This window comes from Gossypium hirsutum, chromosome D13 (genome assembly GCF_007990345.1).
Source record: "Gossypium hirsutum isolate 1008001.06 chromosome D13, Gossypium_hirsutum_v2.1, whole genome shotgun sequence".
NCBI lineage: Eukaryota > Viridiplantae > Streptophyta > Magnoliopsida > Malvales > Malvaceae > Gossypium > Gossypium hirsutum.
In genome coordinates, this window is record NC_053449.1 from 58606290 (window position 1) to 58632366 (window position 26077).

Sequence of the window (26077 nt, forward strand, 5' to 3'; positions counted from 1 at the left end):
AAATCAAAGGGACTAGATTAAAAGGGAGAGAAATGAGAAAGGGTCAGGGTTATAAATAACCCAAAAGGCGAAAACACGCTGATCCCCCTGGAACGGGTCGGGTCGCGTGCGGATAGGCCCTAAACGGCGTCGTTTTGGCGCTTGGGTCCTTAACCCAAAACGGCGCTGTTTTGCTTCTCTATTTAAATCAAATATTTTCTAAAAACTTTATTTTTCTTCTTTCTCAAAAAAAAACACTAAGATTCTCTCAACCTCTCTCAGCCCTCAGAGCTCTAGCCAGGGATCCGGCCATCAGCCACTGCACCATCCACCGGTCACCGGTGACGGCACCACCGTCCGCGGTGGCCGAAAAAAGCCAAAACTCCCATCCTTGTCCCTTCAACCCTCCCAAATCCAAATCCAGGTCCAAAATTCCTGAAATATTAACAAAACACCCAAAAACCCAAGAAACCTTTCGGTTTCCGGCCACCTATCCTCGGAGGTGTCTTCCTCAGCAGTCCATGGTGTTGAAAACTCAAACACCAGGTGAGTTTCTTCTCCCTTTTCCCTTTTTTATTTTCGTATGTAAAAAATGAAAAAAGTAAAATAAAATAAAACAAAAACTTAAAACGAAAGCAGAAGTAAAAAAAAAAACCTTCAGAAATTTTTTTTCTGTTTTCTATTGATATTTGTCCAGAAAAATACAAAGTGAGTGTTTGTGGCTTTTATAGCCGGATTACAAACTGTTTGTCTCTATTTTTTTTGTCATTTTGCTATTGTTTCTACTGTCTTGCGTGTTCTTGCTCTCTGCCACTGTTATTGCTTCCATTTTTGTTGTTTCTCTGCAAGTTAGGCGTGGCCAACAGAGGGAGGTCAGACCTCGGGACGAGGCGTGAGCGTTGCACCTAAGGAGGAGCGGCGCACATGGGGCTAGGGTTTCTTTTTTCTGAAAAGATGTTTACGCTTCGGGCTTGTTGGGCCACTAGAGTTTTTTGTAATTTGGGCCTGTTGGGTTTGTTGTAAATGGACTTGGTATTTGGACTTTTTATTCATTTGGTTTTATTTATTATTTGTATTTGGTCTTGGGCCCGGGCAAAATTGGACCATTACAGCTATTATTGAGAAAAAGTGTAAAAATAGATATCTAATTAAGTTGATGTACCTTTCTTGTTCAACGGAATCTTGATGATTCTATCAACAAGTAAATTTAAACTTCAATAGTAGACTTTGAATTCAATCAAAATTTATCAATAACAATCTTTGAGAATGGATCTTATTTCACAATTTCATATAGATAGCGATATCAAATCCTTCACCATCCTTAATAACATAAAAATAAAATAAGTTAATCAAAATAATTATAATTAATCATGAATTAGCTAAAAATAATCAAATATGGAATATTAAATAAAAGAAATTTCCTACAAAAATTTTGCATCTTGCCATCAAAGATCTTGGAAATCATGGAGAATAAATTTGATCATCAATAAAAGGAACTATCGCTTTGAGTAAGATCGTACTGATAACGTGTTATAAAATAAAGAGAGATAGAGAGAGTAAAGAAAAAAGAAAATATGTGAAGCAATAGAGAGTATATTTTATTGATCAATGGGATGATTACAATGCTTCTTCAAAATCTCTATTTATAGGCATAAGAAGTATAGATCTAATTCTAATGACTACTAGAATTTAAAGTACATCAAACTTATCTTGATCTTGATGGATATTCACTTAATAAGATATTCATAACCTGTTCAAGCAAAGAAAATGGATTTTTTGAATTAAAATTTCCTTTATTTGGGTTTGTGGTTTTTTTTTTAATTTGGGCATGGATTGAGTTTATTTTAAGTTTGGAATTATCATATATGGGTAAACTATAAAAATAGTCACTTTTGTTTGTCTTAGATTACATTTTAGTCACTTATGTTTGAAACGTTACGTCTTAGTTACTTACGTTATCGTTTTGTTACGAAGTGGTCACTTTACCGTTAAACTCCGTTACCTCCCTAACGGCAATCCTACATGGCAGTCTAAATGGGTTTTAAATGCCAACTTAGATGTCCTATGTGGTAGTCCAAATTAAATCTATTTAATTAAAAACCTATTTTCATTTCAACAACTAAACATCCAAATTGGCATTTGAAACTCATTTGGGCTGCCTCGTAGGACTGTCGTTAGGGAGGTAACGGAGTTTAACGGTAGAGTGGCCACTTCATAACAAAATGATAACGTAAGTGACTAAAACGTAACATTTCAAACATGAGTGACTAAAATGTAATCTGAGGCAAACAAAAGTGACTATTTTTGTAGTTTACCCATAAATATATTTGGTCGTGAATTTGGCTTTAAAATTTTAATAATTATAGATTTTGTCACACCGATAATGTAGGTGAAAGGAATTATTTTAAGTTTAAAATTTATTTAATAATGAATATAGGGGATGATGATGAATTTATATTTTAAAATACTATTAAACACATGTTCAATCCTTAAATTTATAATTATTTTATTTAAAGATGATATAGAAATATAAAAAAGATAAAATTACTATGATAATAATATTAATTATAATTAAAAAAATGAATATTTCTATAATTACAAAGTATTAGATTAGATTAGATTAGATATATAAATAAAGTAACTATAAATTCAATTGTAAATTTTAAAATCAAATCGACCCTTTATTTGTGCTAACTTTAAAATTACCTAGCAAAAATGCATTTTTGGCTACAGTGTAAATACCTATTCAATACTTGTACCAATATTGTCCTGTCTGTTAACATCTGAGCATTGCTCAGTTGTGCTTGAACCTTGAAACACTTGGCCTGCCACTTTTACTTACTACGCTACATCGCTTTGAAACAGAACCAAGTGAACCCTGTTATGAATCAACTTGGTGGTGGTGGACATATGACTCAACTGTCACTGATCATTCCATTTTCATCTTTTGATTAAATATCACGTTTGAAGTGTTTGGTCAATCAAAATCAAGAAACACCTTACCCACAACACACAAACATATGAGCTCGCCTTCGATTGTTCCTAAGTACTCGTGTAAGAGACCCACCATGACTTCATAATAACACCTAGAGGATGAAGAAGCTCAAAAGAAGCCTATAAAAATACCTCCCAAGAGAGGAGGATCAATCTATTACAGCCCATATGTTTCATGGAATCATTTAACAAGCTTCAGATAAACCCAGAAAATGAAACCTATATTACATGAACAAAACAACTACATGTAAAGGAAACTGATACTCTTTATAACTCAAATCAAAGTCTGTTCTGTTTTGCTTCATGTCCTCATTTCTAACACAATTTTGTAGTATATTGAAGAAACGCAAAGGAAAAAAAAAACAAAACAAAAACAAAGATCAACTCTTGAGAGTTATAGTCTAACAGTTTTTGTGACCCAACCCAATCTGTAAACCACCAATTGTGGGTTTAACACAGGTAGAAAACCAATCAAAAGTTCTTGCTGCAAACGATGCAATGCAAGCATGTAAGATAATGATGAAGAATAAATGAAAAAACAATGTACAGCCTTGGTTTCCAAGCTCTGACACCTCCATCAAAACACACAAAAAGAACTCAATCGTCGGCTTTAACAAGACTATCTTCTATATGTCGTACGAGATCAACATCAATATCCCCATCTCCATCACCGTCACCATCTTCATCACCATTGTCCACGTCCAAGTCCTCAACTTTGGCCTCATTTTCCTTTCTGGCCTTTTCCTTACGAGTAACAACGAGTAGATGTTCGAGGGATTCCCTTGCCCGTTTTCTTGCAAGCGCCGCCTCCCTTACCTTCCTATCAGCCTCGGCCCATGCTACGGTAACGGCCTTCCCCATGGAAGAGGAGGCAATCTTGGCAGCGCAGAGCAAAGCGAGAGCGAGCTTCTTGTCGATCTTGTTGTCCTTGAGAGGAAAGAAAGAGAAAGAAGAGTCCTTACAAGGTGTGCAGAGGTAAGAGGTGAGAATGGTGTCGCCTGCGCAGTGAGAATGGGTGAGGGAGCAGCAATTGGAGCAGTTGACACGTTTGGAAGGATGGGGTGGGGAGCCGCCGTAGAAGGTAAAGCAAGCAGGGCAGAACGAGGAAGGGTGGAGACGGAGGACACAGGCAGTGCAGAGGCGGCGGAGGATGCCTAAGTGGCGAACTTGGTGGATAAAGAAGGGAGAATGGCCACTGCAGTTGCTGCATTCTTTGGATGGTAATGGATTGTTGAGTTTGTTGACGGCGGCGGTGGGGAGGGCCATGCCAATATTGCCATTCCTAGTACTCAAACCAGTAGCCATGGTGATCGAGGACCCTCTTCTCTGCCCTGCCCTCCTCTGGTTTTAGTCTTACAATGTTTCGTCTTTTTTCTTTGTTAAAACTATATTTAGGGTTTATTGTGTTTTAAGACTCATTTATTATTACTAAAAGTTCAACCATGCTGTCATTGACTTGGTTTAGGTTTAATAAAATTATTATAATTTATAGCCAATATTTAATAATATTTTCAGTTTTTTTTTTTAAAACCCTGCCCTATGACCTTAATTAAATTCGAAATCAAATCTCTAAATAATCGTTTTAGTCTTTTACTGTTCAAACTCAACCAACCTTTTATCATTTGTCATACACATTTTTCTGATTCTGTAGCAAAACTAAGGTTGTGTTTTCTTATTTAAATACCTTTAGTACTGCAGCCTCTAATGTCAGCACTCTATATTGCTTACTCATTACACAAAGCAAGCAAGTTTACAACTTCTTTTGACTTCCTTCCATCATCAACATCCCCTACATTACAAGAAGCAGGTGCACCAAATGAAGAGCATTTCCACTGTATCTCATCCAAATACCATCTTTCCACCATCAGGGTTTCTTTTAGCTGAGCATATCCATGGTTCACAAACTTAAACCAATCAATCTCTTCCTCAATATGCACCAACAAAAGATGATCAAGTTTATGGTATCATTTATTACCTTCCAATCAACAGAGGTATAAATAGCTAGTTTAACCAACCATTGGTTTCCCTACTGATCATTGACATGTTCAATGACCATAGCAGCCATTACCCTCATCACTAATATAAACGCCGTTGCTTGCATGTACAGTATGTGATGCACTTGATCCTTAACGTGATCCCTATAAAACACCAACATATAAGAGGAATAATTGGTCGAATGGCGATATCAACACACTTTCAAGAAAGGAATAAAATCGATGGCTATTGCCATCCACAGAATTCTGCTAACAAATAAAAAATATTCCATCACATATGCTACAGAGCAATACGAGGGGACACAGATAGGTGAAAACTGCAGAATATCCGCCAACTGGCTCATGTAAACCCTACAAAAACTTGTAGGTTCTGGTGCAGCAGAGATATAATAAGCATGTGTTATACAAACAGTCGAACATTCTTCTCAAAGCTGCATGTAAAATTGCACATAAAAATGATAAATACACAAGCCGTCTATTAAAAATAGGCTCTCTCCACAGAAACCAGTCTTAGATCAAATATGGAATGGAATGAAGCAATGCCACTATATTGATGTATTCAGTGATAACCGATGCAAGCTTTAAAGAACAGAACATGACTACTCAATGCGTACAGTTTACAACAATTTACAAGAGCTCTTTGCAAGTGGCCTTGTTGTGTCCAAGACCCTTGCACTTACTGCACTGGAGTTGGCGCTTCATTGCCTCCTGTGATCCAACTTTCTTTGTGGTAGGCCGACCTGGTGGACGACGTGTTGGTGGAGTTACAGTCATTGCGGCTTCCGAATAATCATTCTGCATAGCCCAGTCCGTATCTGGAATAGGCTTGACAGATTCTGCATAGGTTAATCTGTAGCTCTCAGTTGAAAAGTATCTTGAGCAATAATCATAAGGGCTTCGTCCAATGCAATTGATAACAGCAATAGCATGGCAGCATGGTAAACCAGTAAGTTGCCAACCTTTACAACTACAATCCCAACCATCCATGTCAACCACTTCAGTGAACTCACCTTGAACCTCAAATTTGCTACCAGTAGTCGGTTGCACTTGAAGGGCACTGACTTTCAAGCTCTCCTTTTCCAGCTTTTCCTCCATGGACGGAGTCAGCCTTGTTAACCACTGATCAGAATCGGTCCTACGGAAATAAATTAACTCCATAATCTCTCCCCGTATGACGTCAACCATCTGTATTATAGGTAATTCATCTGCATCTGATGCCCAGCTGTAAAAGAGTTCACCAAAGTTTGATTTCATATGGTTATATCTGGCACCCTGGAAAAGTGAATTTGCCCAATTCTGGGGCTCACTTTGCATGATCCAATTGTAAGCTTCCAGTGAAAGACTTTTGATGCCCTCAGTAATCTTATGAAACTCTTCAGGTCTAGGTGCAAAAGCTGCATGATAAAGGTCTTCAATCATGATACCTTTAACATCACGAGAAAACTGCACTTTCAAGTCTCTAATGAGTTGCTCAGTTAAATAGTGCAGACAATAACCATGATAGGAATCCTTGAAATTTTCAGAGATTGACTCCCGCAAACCCTTCTGTCTGTCTGCAACAAATGTTAGAGGACAAGATGTTGACAGAGCTGGTTTTAGTTGTGATAAAAACCAATGCCAATTATCATTGGTTTCTGCATCTACAAAAGCAAAAGCAACAGGAAATACAGAGTCATTTCCATCTGCAGCAGTTGCTGTCAACAATACACCTTGATATTTGGACTTCAAGGGTATGCTATCAAGGAAAAGGAGAGGCCTGCATCCTTGTACGAAACCGCTCAAAGAGGCATGGAATGCGATAAAGAGGCGTTGGAAACTCGAGTCTTCCTTAGTGGTGAATGTAGCAAGACTGCCAGGATTGGTCTCCATTATCTTGTCACACAAAAATGGCAACTGACTATATGCATCCTTATATGAACCCTGAAGCTGCTCCTTGGCAATTTCTTTCCCACGCCAAGCCTGGCAGTAGTTCAGTTGTATTCCATATTCTTGTTTAATGTCATTTACAATGTCCTTAGGTTTGTAATCTGGAAAAATTTTCAACTTCTCCTTGATAATACCGGCTACCCAGCTTTGATGCCCAACTGTCACAGCAGACCCTCCGCAAGTATGTGTTGGATTCATCGTCTTGATACATATACTAAGCTGAGTGGCTGACAACCTTGATGCATGAATTCTCCAAGGGCAACCTTCAGCTTTGCACTTAACAGTCACACGATGGCTATCATTCTTTTTATACTTAAATGCAAACTGATGTGCAATGGCATATTTACGCAATGTCTCACGAAATTCATGAACACTACTGAATCTTTGCCCCACCCCTGTAATTGTATCCTGCCACTGCTCAGCAGCTTTAGCATGCTTCTCATAGGGAACAACAGAAAGAGGACGAACAGACAAAACCTCAGGTGGCAAATTAAAGTGCGCGTCAATATGGTTGGTGCCATCAATATCAAGAGGGGCACCAAGAGGAATATTGGGTTGAGTGGTATCATCCACAACATCTAGAGGTAACTCAAGTGGAGGCACTGCTTCAGACAAAGTTGTTCTACTTGACCTGTAAAAACACATTCTCAGAAATAAGTTAGTAAATCAAGAATTACATCTAAGCTTTAGCTTACAAGTTAGAAATGAAGAGAACTACCTACTATCTGACATGTTAGAAACATCAGCAGCTCCATTTTCTTCCATTACGATATACACATCAGCAGTTATAGAATCCCCATGAAATTTTATCATCCGCTCTAAATCCTTGTCATTGGAGACAGTAATGAGAGTCTTTCTATTACCAGGGAGGAAGTATTTGATAGACATAGCACCAAAGCTACAATTAAACATTTCTGCTACTTCCATCTTGAAGTCACTGAACTTCATCTGATCATCAATGTCTATTGCATGAGCATCTCCACCTCTATACGACAATGAGCCATCATTTTCAGTCTCAAATTCACCTCCAGATTGACAAATTGCTATTATCTTCTTTGTAGCCATGACCTGCCAATCATTTCAGAAAAAAAATGCCCAGGACAGTCCGTAAAACCAATCAAGTAAAGCAAAACAAAAAGTTTAAATGATATAGTTATAAAATAAGAAATAATAGGAGAAAGGATAATCAATCACGTTGAATTCAGTGCTCAAATGCAGTAGCTATTCTGGTGATATATTTGGCTAACTTTTTCACTTGTATTCCATTCCTAGCACTTCGAGTATCCCTATATATGGATTTGTAAAGGGTATAATTGAAAATTCCCAAGTCTAAAACATGGGAAGAGAAATCAGAAATGGGTGCTTTCACCCCAATTTTGAAATTTCAGGCTGAATTTTCTCCATAAACAAGCAGAGTGTGAGGTCGTGAATAAACAGTAATAGTATTGCAAAGAAAAAACAAAACAGAGGTTAAAAATCTAAAGTGGTAATTTAGCATTGAGGCTAAAAAAACCCTGCCATCTTGTATATTTTTTGTTGGTTTTAAGGAGCAGAAATGTATTTTTATGCATAAAAGGAATGAATAAACCCTAGTATACGTAATTATTGAGGAAAAAAAATTAGAGAGCGATTACCTTGAATAGTGAGGAATAGGATTCCCCAAATCCCCAATAACTAGGATTTTTCTGGGGGGTCTGGTAAATGTAATAATCAAATTTGAGAAACCCTTCTGTTTCTCTCGAACGGTACAGATAGACAAAAAAAAAATCACCGGAGGTAGAGAGGGTAAGAACGTAAATTATGTATACCTACTTCCATTACATACCTAACATGGTCTAATTTTGTTTTCAGCCCCTGTACTTTTTATACATTTAAAATTTAGTCTCTTTACATTTAGTTGCAAGACTTCAATTTTTCTACTCTTTTTATTCAATAATTAAATTCTAATTGATAAAAGAATCAAAAGAATATTGTTAAATTGGATTCCTTGGTATTTTTAAAATTCAAAAAAATTGCTCAATGGCCAATTTAAGTTAATTTTAAATAATATATTTTAAATTATCTACCAGTTTATATCACGGACCGCGGATCAAAGTTCTTGACCATTGCGCATTGAACATCCCATGAGGGTCAACTGATTAAATGGAGCTTATTTGACTCATTTGAACTGGCCCGATTTGTGGAACATATAGAGAAGTCAACTTACTTGAAGTCTTAGTGGCGCAGTGAAACACTCTAGTAGAACTAGAGTTACCAGGGTAATTATTGTAAATTCTAATGAATAAAAATGTATAGAGTTTAAATCTCTTAAGACTCAACTGTCGATATAATTTGATCTGTATCATTAGTTTTGAGGAAGCTCAATTATAAATAAAGGTATTCCCCTCATTTGTAATCACTCACTTATAAATTTTCAAAGTAATAGAATATTTTTGGAGAGCATTTAATCAAACACTTGGTGTGCGTTATTTTTCCAATGCATTTATGTTCATTCGTGGCTTCTTTTGTTTTAAGTTTGCTTCTTCTTTGATTCGTTGCCTTAGAGATTTTTTGTGAGAATTCTAATTTTTTCAAGACTAAGGCTAACTTAGACGGATTTGAATCCAATAAATCGCTTAAGATCGCGTGGTTTGTCAGAATAACACTTGAATTTGTTTTTAGCATATGTACTCGAGTTATTGAAAAAATAAAAAAATTGTTTAACCATTTTAAATATAAAAATAAACCTCATATATAAAAAATAAGTTAAAAAAAATTTAAAATATCAAGATTTCTCAAATAAAGTATACTCTTTACATTTTAGACATCCGATAGTATGTTGATGACGTATCTCCACAGGTTATAGTGAAAGTATGTTATTTTTCAATAAAATTTACTTTTTAGTCGAGAAATAAAATCGTATATATAATTTTCACAAAATAAAATTCTGGATTTTTTTTTAATTGAAATAAGAAGGAGATTACCTAAAAACTGGAATAAAAAAAAGATATAAAATATGTCTTTTCTCAATTTTCACCTCCAGTAACTATAATAAATAAACAAAATTGAATGTTTGAGATTAGGTTCTATTAAATTTATACACAACATTGTACTCTTAATTAACTAAAATAATTTATTATTAAATTTTAAAACATAAAAAATATATATCCTTTTAACCGTTGATTGTAATCATTTTAATAAAAAAAAATAGTAAAATCCTTAATATCATATGTTGTCTTGTGATTTTATTCTTTTTAATTCATTATAGGTTCATTTGAATTAAAATATTATTGTTTCAACCAAAAAATAAAGGAAGTATTAATTAAATGATGACAATTGGTAGGTAAGTATATATAATAATACATCATATTTAGCTTAAATCCATAAGAAAGATTGTTTATAAAATAATGGTTAGAATTGTAAAATAAGATTTAATATAAAATTTTATTAGCGCAAGATACCAATTAAACAAACAAATGAAGGAGAAATCTGGGCAAATATTATAGAGAGAGTTAATTGTACACGATTTAGCTCCTGATTTTCTCACTTTGATACTAATTTTTTTTGTCCCAATTTAGTATCTAAAATATCAATCATTTTACAATTTGATACCTAAAGTATGCATCCATTAAATTTTTTAGTCCATTTTTTTAAAGATGATAAAAAGAAACTTATAGTCAATCACAAAGCGCCACATGATATCTTTTTATAAAAAATAAATATATTCTTTTATTAGATCTATATACACATTAAAAAATAGAAATAAATATATAAAAATTTAGAAACATATATATGATATAGAAAAAAAATAAAAATTATAAAAATAATTTTTTTAAATAACGGTTTTTGAAAAGAAAGGGCAAAACACTAAAAAAACCCATTTTTTAAAAAATTTACCGAAATGGGCTCGGTAATAAATTAATTACCAGATTGGCCCAATTCCCTGAAAGCGCGTCCACGTCAGCGCGATATCAGGGGACGTGGCAGGAAAACGCTTCGTCAAGGAAGCGCTTTGCCTACGTGGCAGTAAAGCGCGCCCTCAAGGACGTGTTTCCCCTAGGGATGCGTTTTGCCCGCGCGTGAACAGGAGCAACGGCTACTTTTTTTACCGTTGATGACCCCCAAAGGTAAAAAAAAACTATAAAAACCCCCCTTTCATTTTTTTCACAAATAAATCCTTTCTCTAATATTCTCTCTAATATTCTCTCAATTTCCTCTCAATTTCCTCTGAAATTTCTCTCAAATCCCTATTTAAAAGAGCTTTAATTTTTTAATTATTTTTAAAAAAATTAAATTTTATTTTTTAAATTTTTTTTAAATCGTAAAAATTTGTACAAATTTAGCAATGGCCGGAGAATTAATTCGTCTTGATGACAAGCTCATATCCGTCGAACAAATGAAAATGGTAAGTGTTAAATTTAATTTTTAAATATTATTTAAGATTTTTTTTATTTATGCAATTTTAAATAATTATGAATTTATTATTTGTTATAAAAGTCTGTAGATCGGATATTACAATGCTATATTCGTAATATGCATGGTCCTCCATCATCGTTGGTAGAGAATTACTTGTAGGAAGCGGGTTTTTGGCACATGGCGACGGTAGGCTGGGGATGCAAGTTGGACCCCGAAACTTATCAGTGCGTTGATTGAGAGGTGGAGACCTGAGACGCACACATTCCATCTTCCATGTGGAGAGTGCAGTATCACTTTGGAAGATGTGAATCTGCAATTGGGATTGCCGGTGGACAAGTACCCAGTCACCGGGTCTGTTCAATCTGGCGATTGGGGAGCGGTATGCTACGAGCTTTTAGGCGCTATTTCGGAGAATATTAACGGAGGTCGGATCGAGATGGGCTGGTTACGAGACACATTCTCGGATCCAGATGATGATTCAACCGAACTAGAAAGAATCTGATATGCTCGGGCATACATTCTTCAGATAATTGGAGGTTATCTGATGTCGAACTTGTCACGGAAGCTCGTACATTTAAGATGGCTACTGAAACTCGTTGATTTTAGAGTAACTGGTGAATTGAGTTGGGGGTCTGCCGTTTTGGCCACATTATACCGGGAGATGTGCGGGGCTACGCGACCAAGTAAAGCGAAAATCGGAGGTTGCCTGTCACTACTGCAGTCATGGGCATGGTTTCACTTTTCATTTTTACATCATCGAGTGGACCATCCATATACATTCCCACTCATAACGAGGTAAATTTTATATTAGATTTTACAATTATTACGTAGATTTAAAATGTAATAGTATGCTAAAAATTTATTTAATTAGGTGGAATCATCCGGCAAGTTATACTGGATTACCTAGCTCTCTTGAAGATATACGGCTTCTATTAGACCAACAGTCGGAAGCACAAATAAGTATTAAATAAAATTGATATTTCCATCATGAGCTAGTCGATTGGTATTTAGTATTTAGTATTATGTATTATGTATATAACTAATATTTCCATCATGTTCATATAGTTTCAATGGACACCATACGAGGATCCAACAATTCGGGCAATAATTCCGGATGAGTACTTCCAAAATCCAAACGCTGGCACGCGAAAGTCGCATTGGTCAACTATGCGACCGTGAAGATGCACCAGTCGGACAGAGTATTACGGCAATTTGGATTCCGACAACCGATTCCCGTGGCACTTGAGGTGTTGGATAACCATCACAAAATCGACCTACGTCAACTGCATACGAATTGGCCGAGATTCTGGTCATACTACATCCAAATGTGGGAAGATCGGTATGATTATATACCAACTCTGGAACCGATCATCGTTTCAGAGTTAGCGTGCGTGCCGGAATACATGCCATGGATTAGGATCCATGGCAAGCCGTATTTACTGTCGGCAGAGGAGAGGCAGCGGCAATTGCGTGTTCAAAGGGAACGACGTGGCCCTTTAAATCCAAGAAGGGACGACGACACAAGCCCATCAACGAGGCCCAGACATTCACCCGGCCCATCATTAACGCCCATACAACCACCAGGCCTAACAACAGCACTGACACAGTCACCTGACCCAGCAGTTCAACCGACAATACCCACGGCACAACCTTTTCAGATGATGCCAGGTGCGTATCCTAGCCCTTTTATGTATCCTAACCCTTATATGTTTCCTTTTCGAGTCCTATGGCAGGTTGAAGTCCATGGCCCGGTTCATTTCCATTTTCCGTTACGCCGAGTGGATCGCCGATGTATAGGCCAGCGTCGCACGAGGGATCGCAAGAGGGGTCGTCGAGGAGCTCTTCTTTTTACCAATCCTCATCACCGTATGGGTTTCAAACAACTTCGTCGTTGGTGATGCAAACACCTCCACAGTCACTATTCTATCAAGGTGGCTCATCGTCCCAACACCAACAGCCAGATACCCTACCGGAGGAACCAGAATCCTTACCGGAGCAACCACAACCCCCGCCGAAAACTGGACAAAAGAGGAATCCAGCGCGTAATCATCGACGGCCGCCATATGGCACTGAATCTGGCGGGCACGGAGATTGATTTTTATTTTAATATATTTGTACAAACATTTTGAATAATTTGATATTATTTGATGTAATAAAATAGAAATTCTTCTATGTTATTTCATGTACTAAAATAGAAATTTACTTTTACATTTTTAATATAATAGAAATCCTTTTAAATAAGGCGATATGTTGAATAGATTTTCTTTTAAATAAGTCAATATTTCGAATATTTGTACCAATTTTTGATTTAAAAAATATTGATAATACAAAGTTTTTTACAATAACATATTGTAAACCCTAAATCCTAAACCCTAAACCTTAAACATTAAACCCTAAACTTGTACCGAACTTGTACGATCACGCAACTGGTATGGTAGGTCTAAAAACTCCAACGCATCATCTGCAGACAGATCGACATTATGCATGTGGCCTGGAGGTGAGTATGCCCTGAATTGTGGATCTTTTTCTTCATCTGAACCCCCTTCAACATCTTCAGGTTCGGTTGGAATAGGTTCCGGTTAAGAAAATATTCCAACTTCTACACCATCAGGCCTGGGCTCTCGAGGTGGATCCACATCAGAGTCATCTTCTAACCCACCATCATCTGCAACGTACGAGGTCTCCTCACCGGTGGACGTCGTAGGAAGTACATCATCCCTTCTTCTGGGCGTTTCATAACGTCTCCAATTGGATGTAGATTGCCAACCAGTAGAAGTTGATGTCGTTTCCCAGTACGTACTTCCAGCATCAAACATCGACCCACCGAGGTGCATGTCCCATCCACCGACAAAGTGTCTTGCAGGGGTTGTGTATTCCACACCGCTACCAAACATGGATTGCTCCGTGTTTTGTAACCCACTAACTAAGTGTCAGACAGGGGTCGCGTATACCTCTCGAACACTAGTCACAAGTGCATCATTTGGCGATGTAAATTGTACATATAACTCAATGTACGATGCTCCACTAGCGAGATGAGTCTACACCATTGCCTCCAAGCTACGAGCACATTTTATGTCGAACAAGTCATATGTCACCGGATCAACAGAAGAACAAAATCGATACGTAATAGACAGAACTTTTATTGGCGTCGTTTTGAATATTTTACGCCTAATTCTTTTACGAAGTTCTGTCAAATCTATATTCTGGTTAAAAACCAGTCGCACTGTATTCTCCGATAAAAAACAACACCGTTCTCGGTGTGGCAAACCTCACCATCATATAAATAACAACACTAATACGTTCACTCATCTTCAATTTCTATCCTTCTTAGCCTCTCTAAATTTTTTTTGCTGTAAGTAACTTATGCAATCTGAGGGAAAATTTTTCCTTATTTATAGCCTCAAGCCATGCGCCACTGTAGCAAAAGCACGTCCACGTGGGAGCTTCTTTCAGTACTTCTGCTAACAAAGCATCTTGCTTAAACCGTTTTTGACACTATTTGCTCAGAAATGTCTACTCGAATTATTTTTTCAGGAGCTACTATAGCAAAGGCGAGTCCACGTGGGAGCTTTTTTCAATACTTCTGCTGACAAAGCATCCTGCTTAAAGCGTTTTTGACACTTTTTGCTCAAAAACGTCTACTCGAAATTATTTTTTTAGGAGCTACTGTAACAAAAGCGCGTCCAACCCTAATCTAATTTTTAAAATTTTTTTAATTAAATTACTCAAGTAACCCTAAACCTTAATTTAATTAATATTTTCTTAAAAACAATAAACACGAAAACTAATCCAATTTTAAAAAATTTATAATTAATTTAATTTACAAACCCTAAACCCTAATCTCTTATTTATTTAATTTTTTTTCTCTAAAACCCTAAACTTAAAAATACCAAAACCCTAACCTTAAACCAATAACCCAAAACCCTACTGTAGGAGACATGGGCACAGCGCGTCCTTGAGGAAGCGTTTTGCCTACTTGGATATAAAGCGCGCCCTTGAAGGAGCAATTTCTGTCCATGTAGGCAAAACGCTTCCTTAGGGACGCGTTTTCCTGCCACGTCCCCTGGCATCGCGCTGACGTGGACGCACTTTTGGGGAAATAGGGCCATTCCGATAAATAATTATTTACCGGGCTCATTTCGGTAAATTTTTTAAAAAATAAGCTTTTATATGTAATTTACCCGAAAAGAAATTAGTTAAAATTGATAATATTATTACAAAAAATGAAAACAATTATAAAAATATTTTTCAAAAGTTTTAAAATATATAATTATAAACTTTTATCTATTATATATGATTTTTTTTACATTTTAAATCAATATAATATATACTATATTAAAAAAATAAAAGCCGGCAAACCCTCAATCAAACTATTAATTTCAACTATTTTTTTATCAATTTTTTGTAAATTTTATTTTTAAAAATTATATATATTTTTATAATATTTATATAATTTTAATAAAAAATTATTTATTTATTTTTATATAAAGACACCACATGATGCTTTATAAGATTTTTTTCAAAATGGCATACCTGTAAGTACCAAATTAGGATAAAAAAAAGCACCAAAATGAAAAAAATAGAAGGTTTACGTGATAATAATGGCAGGTTAGTAGTTATACTAACTATAATTTTTTTTAATATTAGTATATTTTTTATCACTTAACTATTTAGTTAATTTTATCTGTTTCAGTCATCAACAGGCAAATGTAAAAATAGTTAAAAATCCAAGATAGTTGAGTGGCCGAAATAACAAAATTAAATAGTTAAGTGATCATTTTATAACCTTTCATAATGAGGTGAAAAAATAAAAAATAAAAAAAAACATAGATGGAGGACTCCTAATGTAGCTCACTCTACTTGTATCTAGTAACTAATAGTTTATCTTTTGTTTCACAAATCGAACATACTTCACATAATGTTAAATAGACAACAGGAAATACATAAAATGTTGAAAAATGGCCATCATTGTCACAACAATCTTAGGGATTATGCAAACCATTACATAACACAAACATGCCTAAGAAGATAAATAACTAACTTTATCTATTCATCATCACTGTCATTCCCAAAAACTGATGCAACAGCTACTTTTGGTTTCTTCACTGCACTACCAGATGCATTCTGCAAAATGAGGGGACAAAGTTGAAGATTGTCACAGGCATGTTCAAAGTCAGCTCCACTAAAACTTTAAACTAGCAACAGATTAAGGATTCGAATTTCCAGACCGTTGTTTCGTTACATTGCTATCACTTATGTAATTGTGGTTGCAACCATATGAAACACATGAAATGTGGATCCCTACTCCATAATTTTATCCTCAACCTGAACCTACTCATCTACCATTCTATGTCATAGTACATGCACTGTAACATCACTGTGACCAAGAAATTCACTCTCACTGTGACCAATGAAGTCATTAATGGGACAGAGACAATTGATAGAAGAAAAAAACTCTTGGGTTACATGATCAGACACAATGGTTTTTGAGAACGGAATGCAGAGTCATTAGAGAGTAGGCCATAAAATTTAATTTCAGACAGCCAGATTATTTTCCTACATCACATGGATATTCTGAATTTATATATGTCAGAATTTTCTTCAGTATTCAACAATAAAACCTAGCACCCTAGATGATATATGTTCTAACATGCATACTTATGGATGCATAATAAACAAATATGCAGTTTATTGCTAATCTCAGTACCTATCAAGCACGGATAAAGTGTTACTCTGTAATCACATACCTTAGAGCTGCTGCTTTTAGAAGAAAAACCAAACTTCAACGTCTTTCGCTGCTCCTGATCAGCAAGTGCAGTAGCAATGGCAGGAGCAGGAGCAGGAGCAGGAGCAGGAGCAGGAGAAGAAGCAGGAGCAGTCGCAGGCCCAGATTCCTCCCGGGACTCCTGCTGCTGCTGTTTACGAGCACCAGCCCTATACCACATTAAAGAAAACAAAACGAAAAGACATAAAATGGTTAATAACTGATTAGCAGCACTATAACATGCAGCTCAAATAATAAAGTGAGGCAGAAAATTATTTCAAAAACCATGGAGATATAAAAGCTCAATTAATTAGATACATTTGAGCAAACTTAGCCATCTCTCTTTCCTGACGTTGCTGCTCTCGCTTTTGTCGATCATCACGACTGGAACTACCATGCATTTCTCTCATTTCTTTAAAGCGCTGCAAGCAAATAACAAATGATGTTACAGGTTAGACAACATTGAAAACTACCTAAAGATCAAAAGTAGGAAAAGGAGCAGTCCATGGGTGTGTTTAGGGAGGGAGTGAAAGAACTGGGCCATTTACCTTTCTGTGGTTGTGATCATATGAACTCAGATGGACCTCAAATTCCATAGCCAATTTGTATTGCTTGTTGCAAAGCTCACAATAGAACACCTTGCGTATTTCTTTCACCTCCGTTTGAATTTTCTGCTCACGTTCTGCTAACACCTGGATTTTCATAATGTGCACGAAGCAGGCAGTAGAAGCCACCAGGTAATAAAAACTGCATGAAATTGACAAGAGCTTCCGAGGTTGATGTTCCCCTATGATATACCATTCCGGTCAAAAGACACACATATATGCTATATGCTGCCTTCTGCTAATGGAGGTTTTCACAAAATGTAAAGCATCAACCTCATTATTATCTAGCGCTGAAACTTATAGTGATTATCTACAAGTTGAAAATCATACCTCTCGTTTCTTGGCATGTTCCTCAGTCTCCTCAACCTCAATATCTAGTTTCCTACGCTGGATATTTTCTTCAGCAGTGAAGAAATCATCTTCTTCTTGTTTTCCAATCCCTAACTTCGGATCTCTAATCCCAGATCTTATAGGCTCAATTATTCCTGCTAACCAGAAAATAATTGTTAACGATAAACAAATAGCTTGAGCAATGGAATGGATGGTCAGTCAGGATTCTGAGTAATCAAGAATGAAAAAAAAAAAACAACAGCAAAGAAACAAGTTAATCAAAATTATGTCATAACCTAATAAAAACTATTGGAGAATGTCAAGCCCAGAACTTAAATAAAATCTAAGCTGCATTAAGAAATTATTCGTATAGTAATCATGGGTAAAATTACTAAGTTCATGTTAAATTCCAGCTTCATATTATTTATCCCAGAATATTTTCCAACTAGTTAGATGCCAAATAAAAAAAAGACCCATAATGGAGAAGGAAAATGCAGTTCAATAATAGGAATTTAACACTAACATACCCTGTTCATCCTTCCCAAGACCCTTTCCTTTCCAACCCATTTTTTGAAGAAGCCTAAACCCAACATTTGAAGAATTCAACTTTGTATCTAACGTTGCTTGCTGAACATTATCCAGATCAACATTCTCTGTTGGCTTGTGATTGATTGGCAAGCGGAAATCTTCAGCCAAATCCTCAACAAGAGAATCTTGGTATGCCTATTCCAGAAAGTGCAGATGATAAAGCTCAATACATCAACAATCATAAACATGGATGACAAAGTGGGCATATATATCAGAAATGTTATTGTATCTTTACAAGTACAGAACCATAGTAAGAATACCCAGAGTAGATTTTTAAAAGAAAGGAGTTAGATAAGTCAGTTGATTTTTTCGATTATAACCTCCTCTTAAAACAAAAAAAGTAGAACAGTGATTGAAGAGATTCAATCTGAGTATAAATGAATTTAAATGGATGTGAAATTATAGAAATGAGATTGCCTACTTGCTCTTCTGAAATTTGCTGTTTAGTTCCAAGGTTTGCCCCTTGAGAACTGTTGTATCTTCGGTAGTCCATTTTATACCACCTACACCATGAGAGAACAAAAAGCTAGTAAGTTAATCAAAGATGTCATTAGTGGATGAAATACAGGTGGGAATCATGATAGAAAACAAAGGTGTTCAACGTTCCATCAAATATCTTGTTTAGCGATTAAGAAAACTTATGTTAATTAAAAACTAAGATGCAATTGAGTGATTTGAGGCATAATAATATGGAATAGAAATAGTCATAATATTGCAATATCATCGACGTAGTTGGAGAAGAATAGGTGAAATTTTTTTTTAAAAAGAGAAGCAATTGAGATATAATTAGGAATTAAAGTTGATCCTATATGCAGTCCAAGTAAACAATCAGAAACTTATATTCATAGTGTCCATCAAAGAGAGCAGAAACACAAGTTTGAAGGTGCCAATAAGCATTTGGAGGCAATTAACTGAGCAGGTCGAAGACCCGTTGTGAAATAAGGGTTTTTTTATAATTAGATTCGATCTCCAAGCTGACAGAGCAATCTCTAAGCAAGAATCATCGTTAAAAAAAAGAGAGAAAACTTTAAGAACCATAGGCACAAAAAGAAAAAAAACCACCATGATAAAGAAGACAGAACCAGATCCCACAACCTCCCCGGCCCCTACCAATACATGTATATATGGCAAGAACCAAAAGTAGCTTAGTGAATAGGCAAAGGAAAGAGATATCAAAGCGAAGAAAGCATTATTCTGGTATTACTAAAATCAGCATGGAATTCAAATAAAAGAAACTAGGGATTATATATTACACATAAAATAATAGCTAGAAAAGAAAAGAAAAAGCAATACCGGAGCAGATAAAGAGAGAGAAATGGATGTGAAACGCAACAACTGGTGCCGGTGAGATGAGACCTTCTTATTTTTCAGCTCTGCGGCTTCAGCTTGACCTTCTTCAACTTGGTAGGGTACTGATGAACGTGTGAAAAGTACTCGATTTGATTTCTCAATTGATTTAAAAAATGAGTTAAACAAACGTTAGCGTATGTCTTTGGGCTCTGATCTTCTCTGCTGGATAATAATTTCCAGCAATCGCCGTTGAGGCCCAAACATATAATCATGAAAGTAGGCCCAAACATTGACCCCAAATGACTACATCCGTCAATTCTAACCCGAATCCGAAAAATTCAATCAGATCAACTCAAACCTTATTTAATTTGATTTAATCATAAAAAACTTAATGATCCAAATTAGGTTTGCCAGGTTCGAATGCCCACCCGAAAAGTGAGAGGGATTAGGTAAAAATATAAGTTCAAAAAATGAGTTTTGGCAAATAAATATTAGAAAACAAGTTGAACATCGGGTAAGACTTTTTTGGCCCGAGCCCAGCCCAAATATGCATAAAAAATTATTGTTTTTCTTTTATTGTTTTCTTGCTCTCTTTTTTTACCCTTTTTTTTACTATTTTCTTGTTGTTTTTTTACTATTTTGCTACTATTTCATTATTATGTTGCTACTATTTTGATGTTATTATATAACTATTGTTTTATTGTTAATTTTGTTACTATTTTAAAAGCATTTGTTTGTTAGGTTGCACCTATCTTAGTGTTATTTAAGTATACATATTCTTTTAATTTATTTTCAATTTGTTAGGAAACATTTATTTTAATGTTTTTAATATTTTTAATGCAGTATATTCTTTAAAAAATTTTACATAAAAAAATTAATACGGTGGACTGAGCCCAAATTTTAGCATTTTTATACGAGTCGAGTTTAGATAAAATTTTAGACCCATTTTTCGAGTCGGACTAGACCTAAACTTAACAAACGAGCCTAAAATTTTGGTTGGGCGACTCATGAACAACTCTAATCCAAACCTATCCAATACAAATCATAAATGATCTAACTCAAACAACCCTAGCATCAAACTCTAACCCAAAAATGTTCCAAGCTAAAACTATAAAAAATTTAGGGTAAATTACACCCAAGGTTACTAAACTATTATAAAATTTATTTTTTGGTCACCAACTTCAAAAGATTATAAAATAGTTATTGAACTATTCAAAAGTCTTTATTTAGTCACTTAGATATAGAGGTGCTCATGGACCAGGTCAGGTTCGGGCCAGACCTAAGCATGATACTAACATATTTCACGCTTGCCTAAGCCCGGCCCGACCTAAAATATGGGCTTCAAATTTGGCCCAAACCTGCCCATATTTGTAAAAGACTAATCCAAACCCATTTAGGCCCGCCCATATTATTTTTTTAATTTTTTTTCAAAATATTTATATTATATTATTTTAATATTTAATAAATTTATACAATTTTTATTTATTGAAAATTTTTATATAATCATCTTAATATTATTTTAATATTTACATTAGAGTAGTATTATATATTTAGTATAGGTTTATCTTTTAATGTGTTCTAAATTACATAATATATAAACATAACATAATATAAAGTATTATAAATTTAAAAACGGGTTGAGCCAGGATCGGGCCTTGAATGTTCAAGCTCGACCCATATTTTAAACGGGCCTAATATTTTTGCCCAAGCCCATTTTGCAAGCGTAATGTTTTTACCCAAACCTTCCCAAATTTTGAGCGACCCTTCGGGCCTAGGCGAATAGCCCGACCTATGAACAGGTCTACTTAGATAAAAACTCTTGAATAATTCGGTGATTTAAATGAAAACTTTTAAATAATTTAATAATTATTTTGTAACCTTTCAAAATTAAATAACTAAAAGATAAACTTACTAATAATTTAATAACATTATATTTTAAACTTGATACAATTTGAATTAACTTAACTCAAAATAACTCCATCCTTTTAATTAAAATTTGAACTTATGTCACCAATAGAGATTATATCAGTTTGATTTCAGATAAATTATTATGAAAAAGATTTGTGATTATCCTATGGTATTATGATTCAAACCAAAAACCAAATTGAATTCTACCGCTTTAAATCAATTCAGTTTGTTGGTCATTTAAAAATAAAAAACAACACTTTTACTCGGTATTTCAAAGTGTTTTTATACGATATTTAGAATTACCCATAATTCCTCCCAAACCCTTAAATAGGAGTGCGTTTCAACGTACTCAAATCTATATCCTCCTAAAACTCAACCTGCCAATATTTCAAAGTTATTTTCACTATACTAGTCACTATATTTAAATATATAAAATATTTATATTTAGCTTATAAAAAATAACAAAAATATATAAATTAAATAAAAAATAAATTTCAATTCAAATTAATTTAAATAATCACAAGTTTTAACTTATAAACATCAAACTGAACTGAACAAAAAACATTTAGATCATAATGGAATGAAAATTAGTGTTTTTAGAATCGGATTAAATCGGTCGATCAAATTGATCGGATTAAGATATTAGTTTAAGAGAGAAAAAATCGACTGATTCGTAAACATGAACGAATTTATTGAACAATATTTTATAATTTTTAATAAATTATTTTATTTGAATAAAATGAATACATAATAAAAAATAATAATGATATGTGCATTTGGAAAACAAAAGCAAACAGTTTCTTCCTCATCCTCGGCCATCAATAAGTGTAGGAAGATGCTGTTGGGGTACCAATTATATCATTGATACTACATACCATCAACAAAACAAAAACCAATGGTATGGAAGGGAAGGGAAGGGAAGGTGAATACTACTATAGGTATATAGTGTTACAGTATTGCCAAGTTGGCAATCATTTTAATTCTCAGCAATGGAGTGGTATATGGTATGGAACAATTTACAGGCAAAGACCCAAGACTTCAGGTTCTTATCTCCCAACCATTCCTTTCCTTTTTCTTTTTTTTTCCTTAGTCAAACAACCAAACCAAGCCAACGGACCACAACACATGGTTTGGATGCATGAAGTCCAACACCACCACACCCCCTTCCTATTTCATCTAATCCCTACACGTGTCCTTCATCTTACCCCTCAATTATTCTTTTCTATTACAGGTCACTTGCTATAAAAAGGGCCACCTCGAAACCACACTTCACAGCACTGCAAAACTCACCCATATCCAGCCCCCTGCTAAACTCTGCGACTCGAAAAAAACACAAAAAACATTTATAGTTTAGCTATGGGTGGGAACAAGCACAAGAAGTCCTTCTCTTTCTTCACTAGCTTGTTTAAAGGCAAGAAGGGCCGTAGAGACCATGATTCTTACTCCTATGGGGATGATGCTTGGGGCGCCGCCAGGAAGATTTATCCCAGTGATGAAGACAATACTCACAGGGTGGTTGCTGAGCCCGGTATCGACAAGAGAGCTTCAGCTTTCATTGCTAATTTCCATGCAACTCGTGTTTCTGAAGCCATCCATCATCAACAAGCTGGCTGAAAAAAAAAAACAAAGGCCCGCCCCGCCCTGCACCTGCTCCTGCTCCTGCTCTGCTCTTCATATCAACAACACACTTCTCCTTCTATCCTATAGTTTTCCTTTTTCAAATCATCTTTCTTTCTTTCTTTCTTTGTTGTTAAATTATTCCTCAATTATTATCAGTTGTTAATAGTTTGTGAATGATTAATAAAACATCATCTGAATTCTTATAGCAAACAAAAACTGCTTCTGTTCTTTCAAGTTTCTGTAAATGATTGTTTTGTTTACTTCTTTTTATACACTACAACATGAACAATATGCCAATCCAGCATCCAGCAAGCACCATTTACATCAACAGAAAGCCAAAAATGTTTAAAGCATGTGATATCAGTTTCATTGGAGCTTCCTAAATGATGAGACAGTAATGAATGCGGAGTTCCTTAAATAACCTGGAAATTACTTCGCAATTTTCTTTCAAAGATCGGATTACCCTCATTCATATCAATATGTAATAATCAATAGTGGCTTGAGCTATGAAATCCAAGATGGTTTAATTTCCTCAGGTTTTAATTGATTAAAGCTAGCTTTGGTTTCAAGAGAGTAGAGTACAGCATCCTGCATGCATGTTAATGGAATCTGACAAATCTCCACGAATAGGGGCTGTGGCTTGCTCCCAACACATCAAATATTGTACTACATGATGTGCATAATACATGCACATCTATCAATATCATTTCATTTCTCATCACTCAGGCATCACAGTCACGTCCTTTTAGGTTTTAATTCCTTTGTGTAGTACTAGAAATACAATCTTTTCTATGGACAAATATATATATATACACACATACGTATATATTCCCGACTGGAAACTGATATTAATTATGTAATAATTAGCCAACTTAGCAAATCACAAGTTCGGATTAATGTTGTTGAAAAGTGAAGTTAAAGCCGTACAATAATAAAAATGGTGTGGTACTGTCAAGCACTTGAAAGAAACCAACGGCGAGAATTGGCTCTAAAACCTCCTGAAATCGTCCTAAAAGGTATGTGATATGGCATCCAGCCTTGAGCCTTTTTCCTTGTAGCAAATGCATAAATATATATAAGTAGAATCTCTTTGTTTTTTTTTGCATTTTGTCAATAGGATGACTGGACCCCCCTTATGTCTTCCAGAAAGGAATCTTGCTATAAATGAGAACACTTTGTTTATATTTTCTAATTAGAAATTGCTTAGAAACATACAAATATGCTTTACAAAAGCATATGTATATATATTAATCATCTATTGGTTCAATACGTTTAATCACGTGTTTCCATGCCAGGTAATATATGATTATTTAATGAAAATATCTCACCTTCTGTACTTAATTATTACTTCCCAATAGCTTAAAATATATATCCATATATCCATATGCAAAATGCAAATGTAAATGTAAATGTGCCCACTGTTGTATTTCTTTTAAAGGGTTCTTTTTCCTTTTCTCTTTCCCTTGTAATGCTCTTCCTATGCCTAGTCTTAGAAAGCACAAACTAGGTAAAAAGAAAAAGGGATCATTAATATCCATGCATATAACATACATACATACATGCATGCATACATATGCTTGTGTTTGTCTGTTGCCTCCTGGTACAGCTGTATACATGGAATGGTGACCATTAAAAGTAATACAAGTGGTGTGCTTTTCCTTTGGATCCCATGGGGGAACCTTTTAAACATAATTGATGGTTCAGTTCTATGCTGTCTGCTTGGACAACTCGCAACACATCTATTTAAACCCTTCGATTCTCATTCAATTGTACCCCACTCTACATTCTAGTACTCTACAATGGTTCTCAGCTCCTCCAGGCATTACTTTTTCTTTCCCTTTCTTTTGATTTCTTATCTTACACTTTTTTCATTAATTAATTAGCAATTCGTCCATTTTCATATATCTAGATGCATTAAACCAGCTGGACTGTGTTATTCGAATGGCTAATAATCAGAAGAAAATCTTAATTAATTAATGGTAATCTGAGAAAGCTTTCCTTTGAAGCATAATATATTGCAGAATAGTGTTTGTCCAGGCAGATATAATCTCAGGTTTAGTTTTCTCTTTTAAGCTGCATTGTTTAGTCACATCAGAATCTTATATTTTGGCAGCATTAGAATGGGGGCAATGAGCTGTGAGCCCCTCTTTTTATTTTCCAATATAATACTTTGTGTTTTACATAACTTAGTCTTATTGAATACTCACACTGTAGTGTACACAGTTCAGATTCTTTCATTTCAGCTAGACCAGACCATGCTAATCCATCTATAGTGGAGAATTAAAATCTTGTTTGCCGGCTAAGGAATCATTTAACCAAGTTCATGTAAAACATCATTACTGTACATATAGACATACATACACATATGTCCACAGGCTCCCCTTTACATATATATATGTGTGTTTAATTAATCAACTGTGCTCAAAATTGGGGCTTCTTACTTGTCTATGAGAAGATCATCCTAATGTTGAAAGCAAATATGATTAGAGGATTAAGAATTAGTAAGCAGAAAAATAACAAGACGAGACAGATCCAGAAAAGATAAAAAATAACTTCCCTAATACATAGATAATGTTACAAACTCTGTTCACAATACAATTTAGTGAGGATTCATCTCTACCGATAGAACTATTACTTGATCAACAAGAAATCTTATGTCACTAAAACTTCCTCCTAATAAGAAT

The 26077-nt window shown here is 35.1% G+C and overlaps 4 protein-coding genes across 5 annotated transcripts; 1 reads left to right on the forward strand and 3 right to left on the reverse strand.

The window, feature by feature from the left end:
* Positions 1-3142: 3142 nt before the first annotated feature.
* Positions 3143-5219, reverse strand: LOC107888360 (uncharacterized). The gene has a single exon (XM_016812443.2). The coding sequence runs from the start codon at positions 4276-4278 to the stop codon at positions 3571-3573; it is 708 nt and encodes a 235-aa protein (XP_016667932.1). The 5' UTR covers positions 4279-5219; the 3' UTR covers positions 3143-3570.
* Positions 5220-5367: 148 nt separating this feature from the next.
* LOC107888359 (uncharacterized) lies at positions 5368-8661 on the reverse strand. Of its 2 annotated transcripts, none has more exons than XM_016812441.2 (3): positions 8528-8661; positions 7612-7961; positions 5368-7524 (listed from the first exon to the last, which is right to left on the reverse strand). In XM_016812441.2, the coding sequence occupies exons 2-3, from the start codon at positions 7956-7958 to the stop codon at positions 5595-5597; spliced, it is 2277 nt and encodes a 758-aa protein (XP_016667930.2). In that variant the 5' UTR covers positions 7959-7961; positions 8528-8661; the 3' UTR covers positions 5368-5594. The 2 variants fall into 2 exon arrangements, with proteins under 2 accessions (XP_016667930.2, XP_016667931.2); XM_016812442.2 differs by lacking the exon at positions 8528-8661 and adding an exon at positions 8088-8497.
* A 7463-nt stretch (positions 8662-16124) lies between these two features.
* On the reverse strand, positions 16125-20058 carry LOC107888361 (G patch domain-containing protein 8). Its single transcript, XM_016812445.2, has 8 exons — positions 19869-20058; positions 18997-19078; positions 18515-18710; positions 17988-18142; positions 17601-17744; positions 17371-17474; positions 17036-17222; positions 16125-16412 (listed from the first exon to the last, which is right to left on the reverse strand). Exons 2-8 carry the CDS (start codon positions 19066-19068, stop codon positions 16335-16337), a joined length of 936 nt encoding a protein of 311 aa, XP_016667934.2. The 5' UTR covers positions 19069-19078; positions 19869-20058; the 3' UTR covers positions 16125-16334.
* Positions 20059-23034: 2976 nt separating this feature from the next.
* On the forward strand, positions 23035-23603 carry LOC121225165 (uncharacterized). The gene has a single exon (XM_041109296.1). The coding sequence runs from the start codon at positions 23130-23132 to the stop codon at positions 23385-23387; it is 258 nt and encodes an 85-aa protein (XP_040965230.1). The 5' UTR covers positions 23035-23129; the 3' UTR covers positions 23388-23603.
* The last annotated feature ends 2474 nt before the right edge of the window (positions 23604-26077 follow it).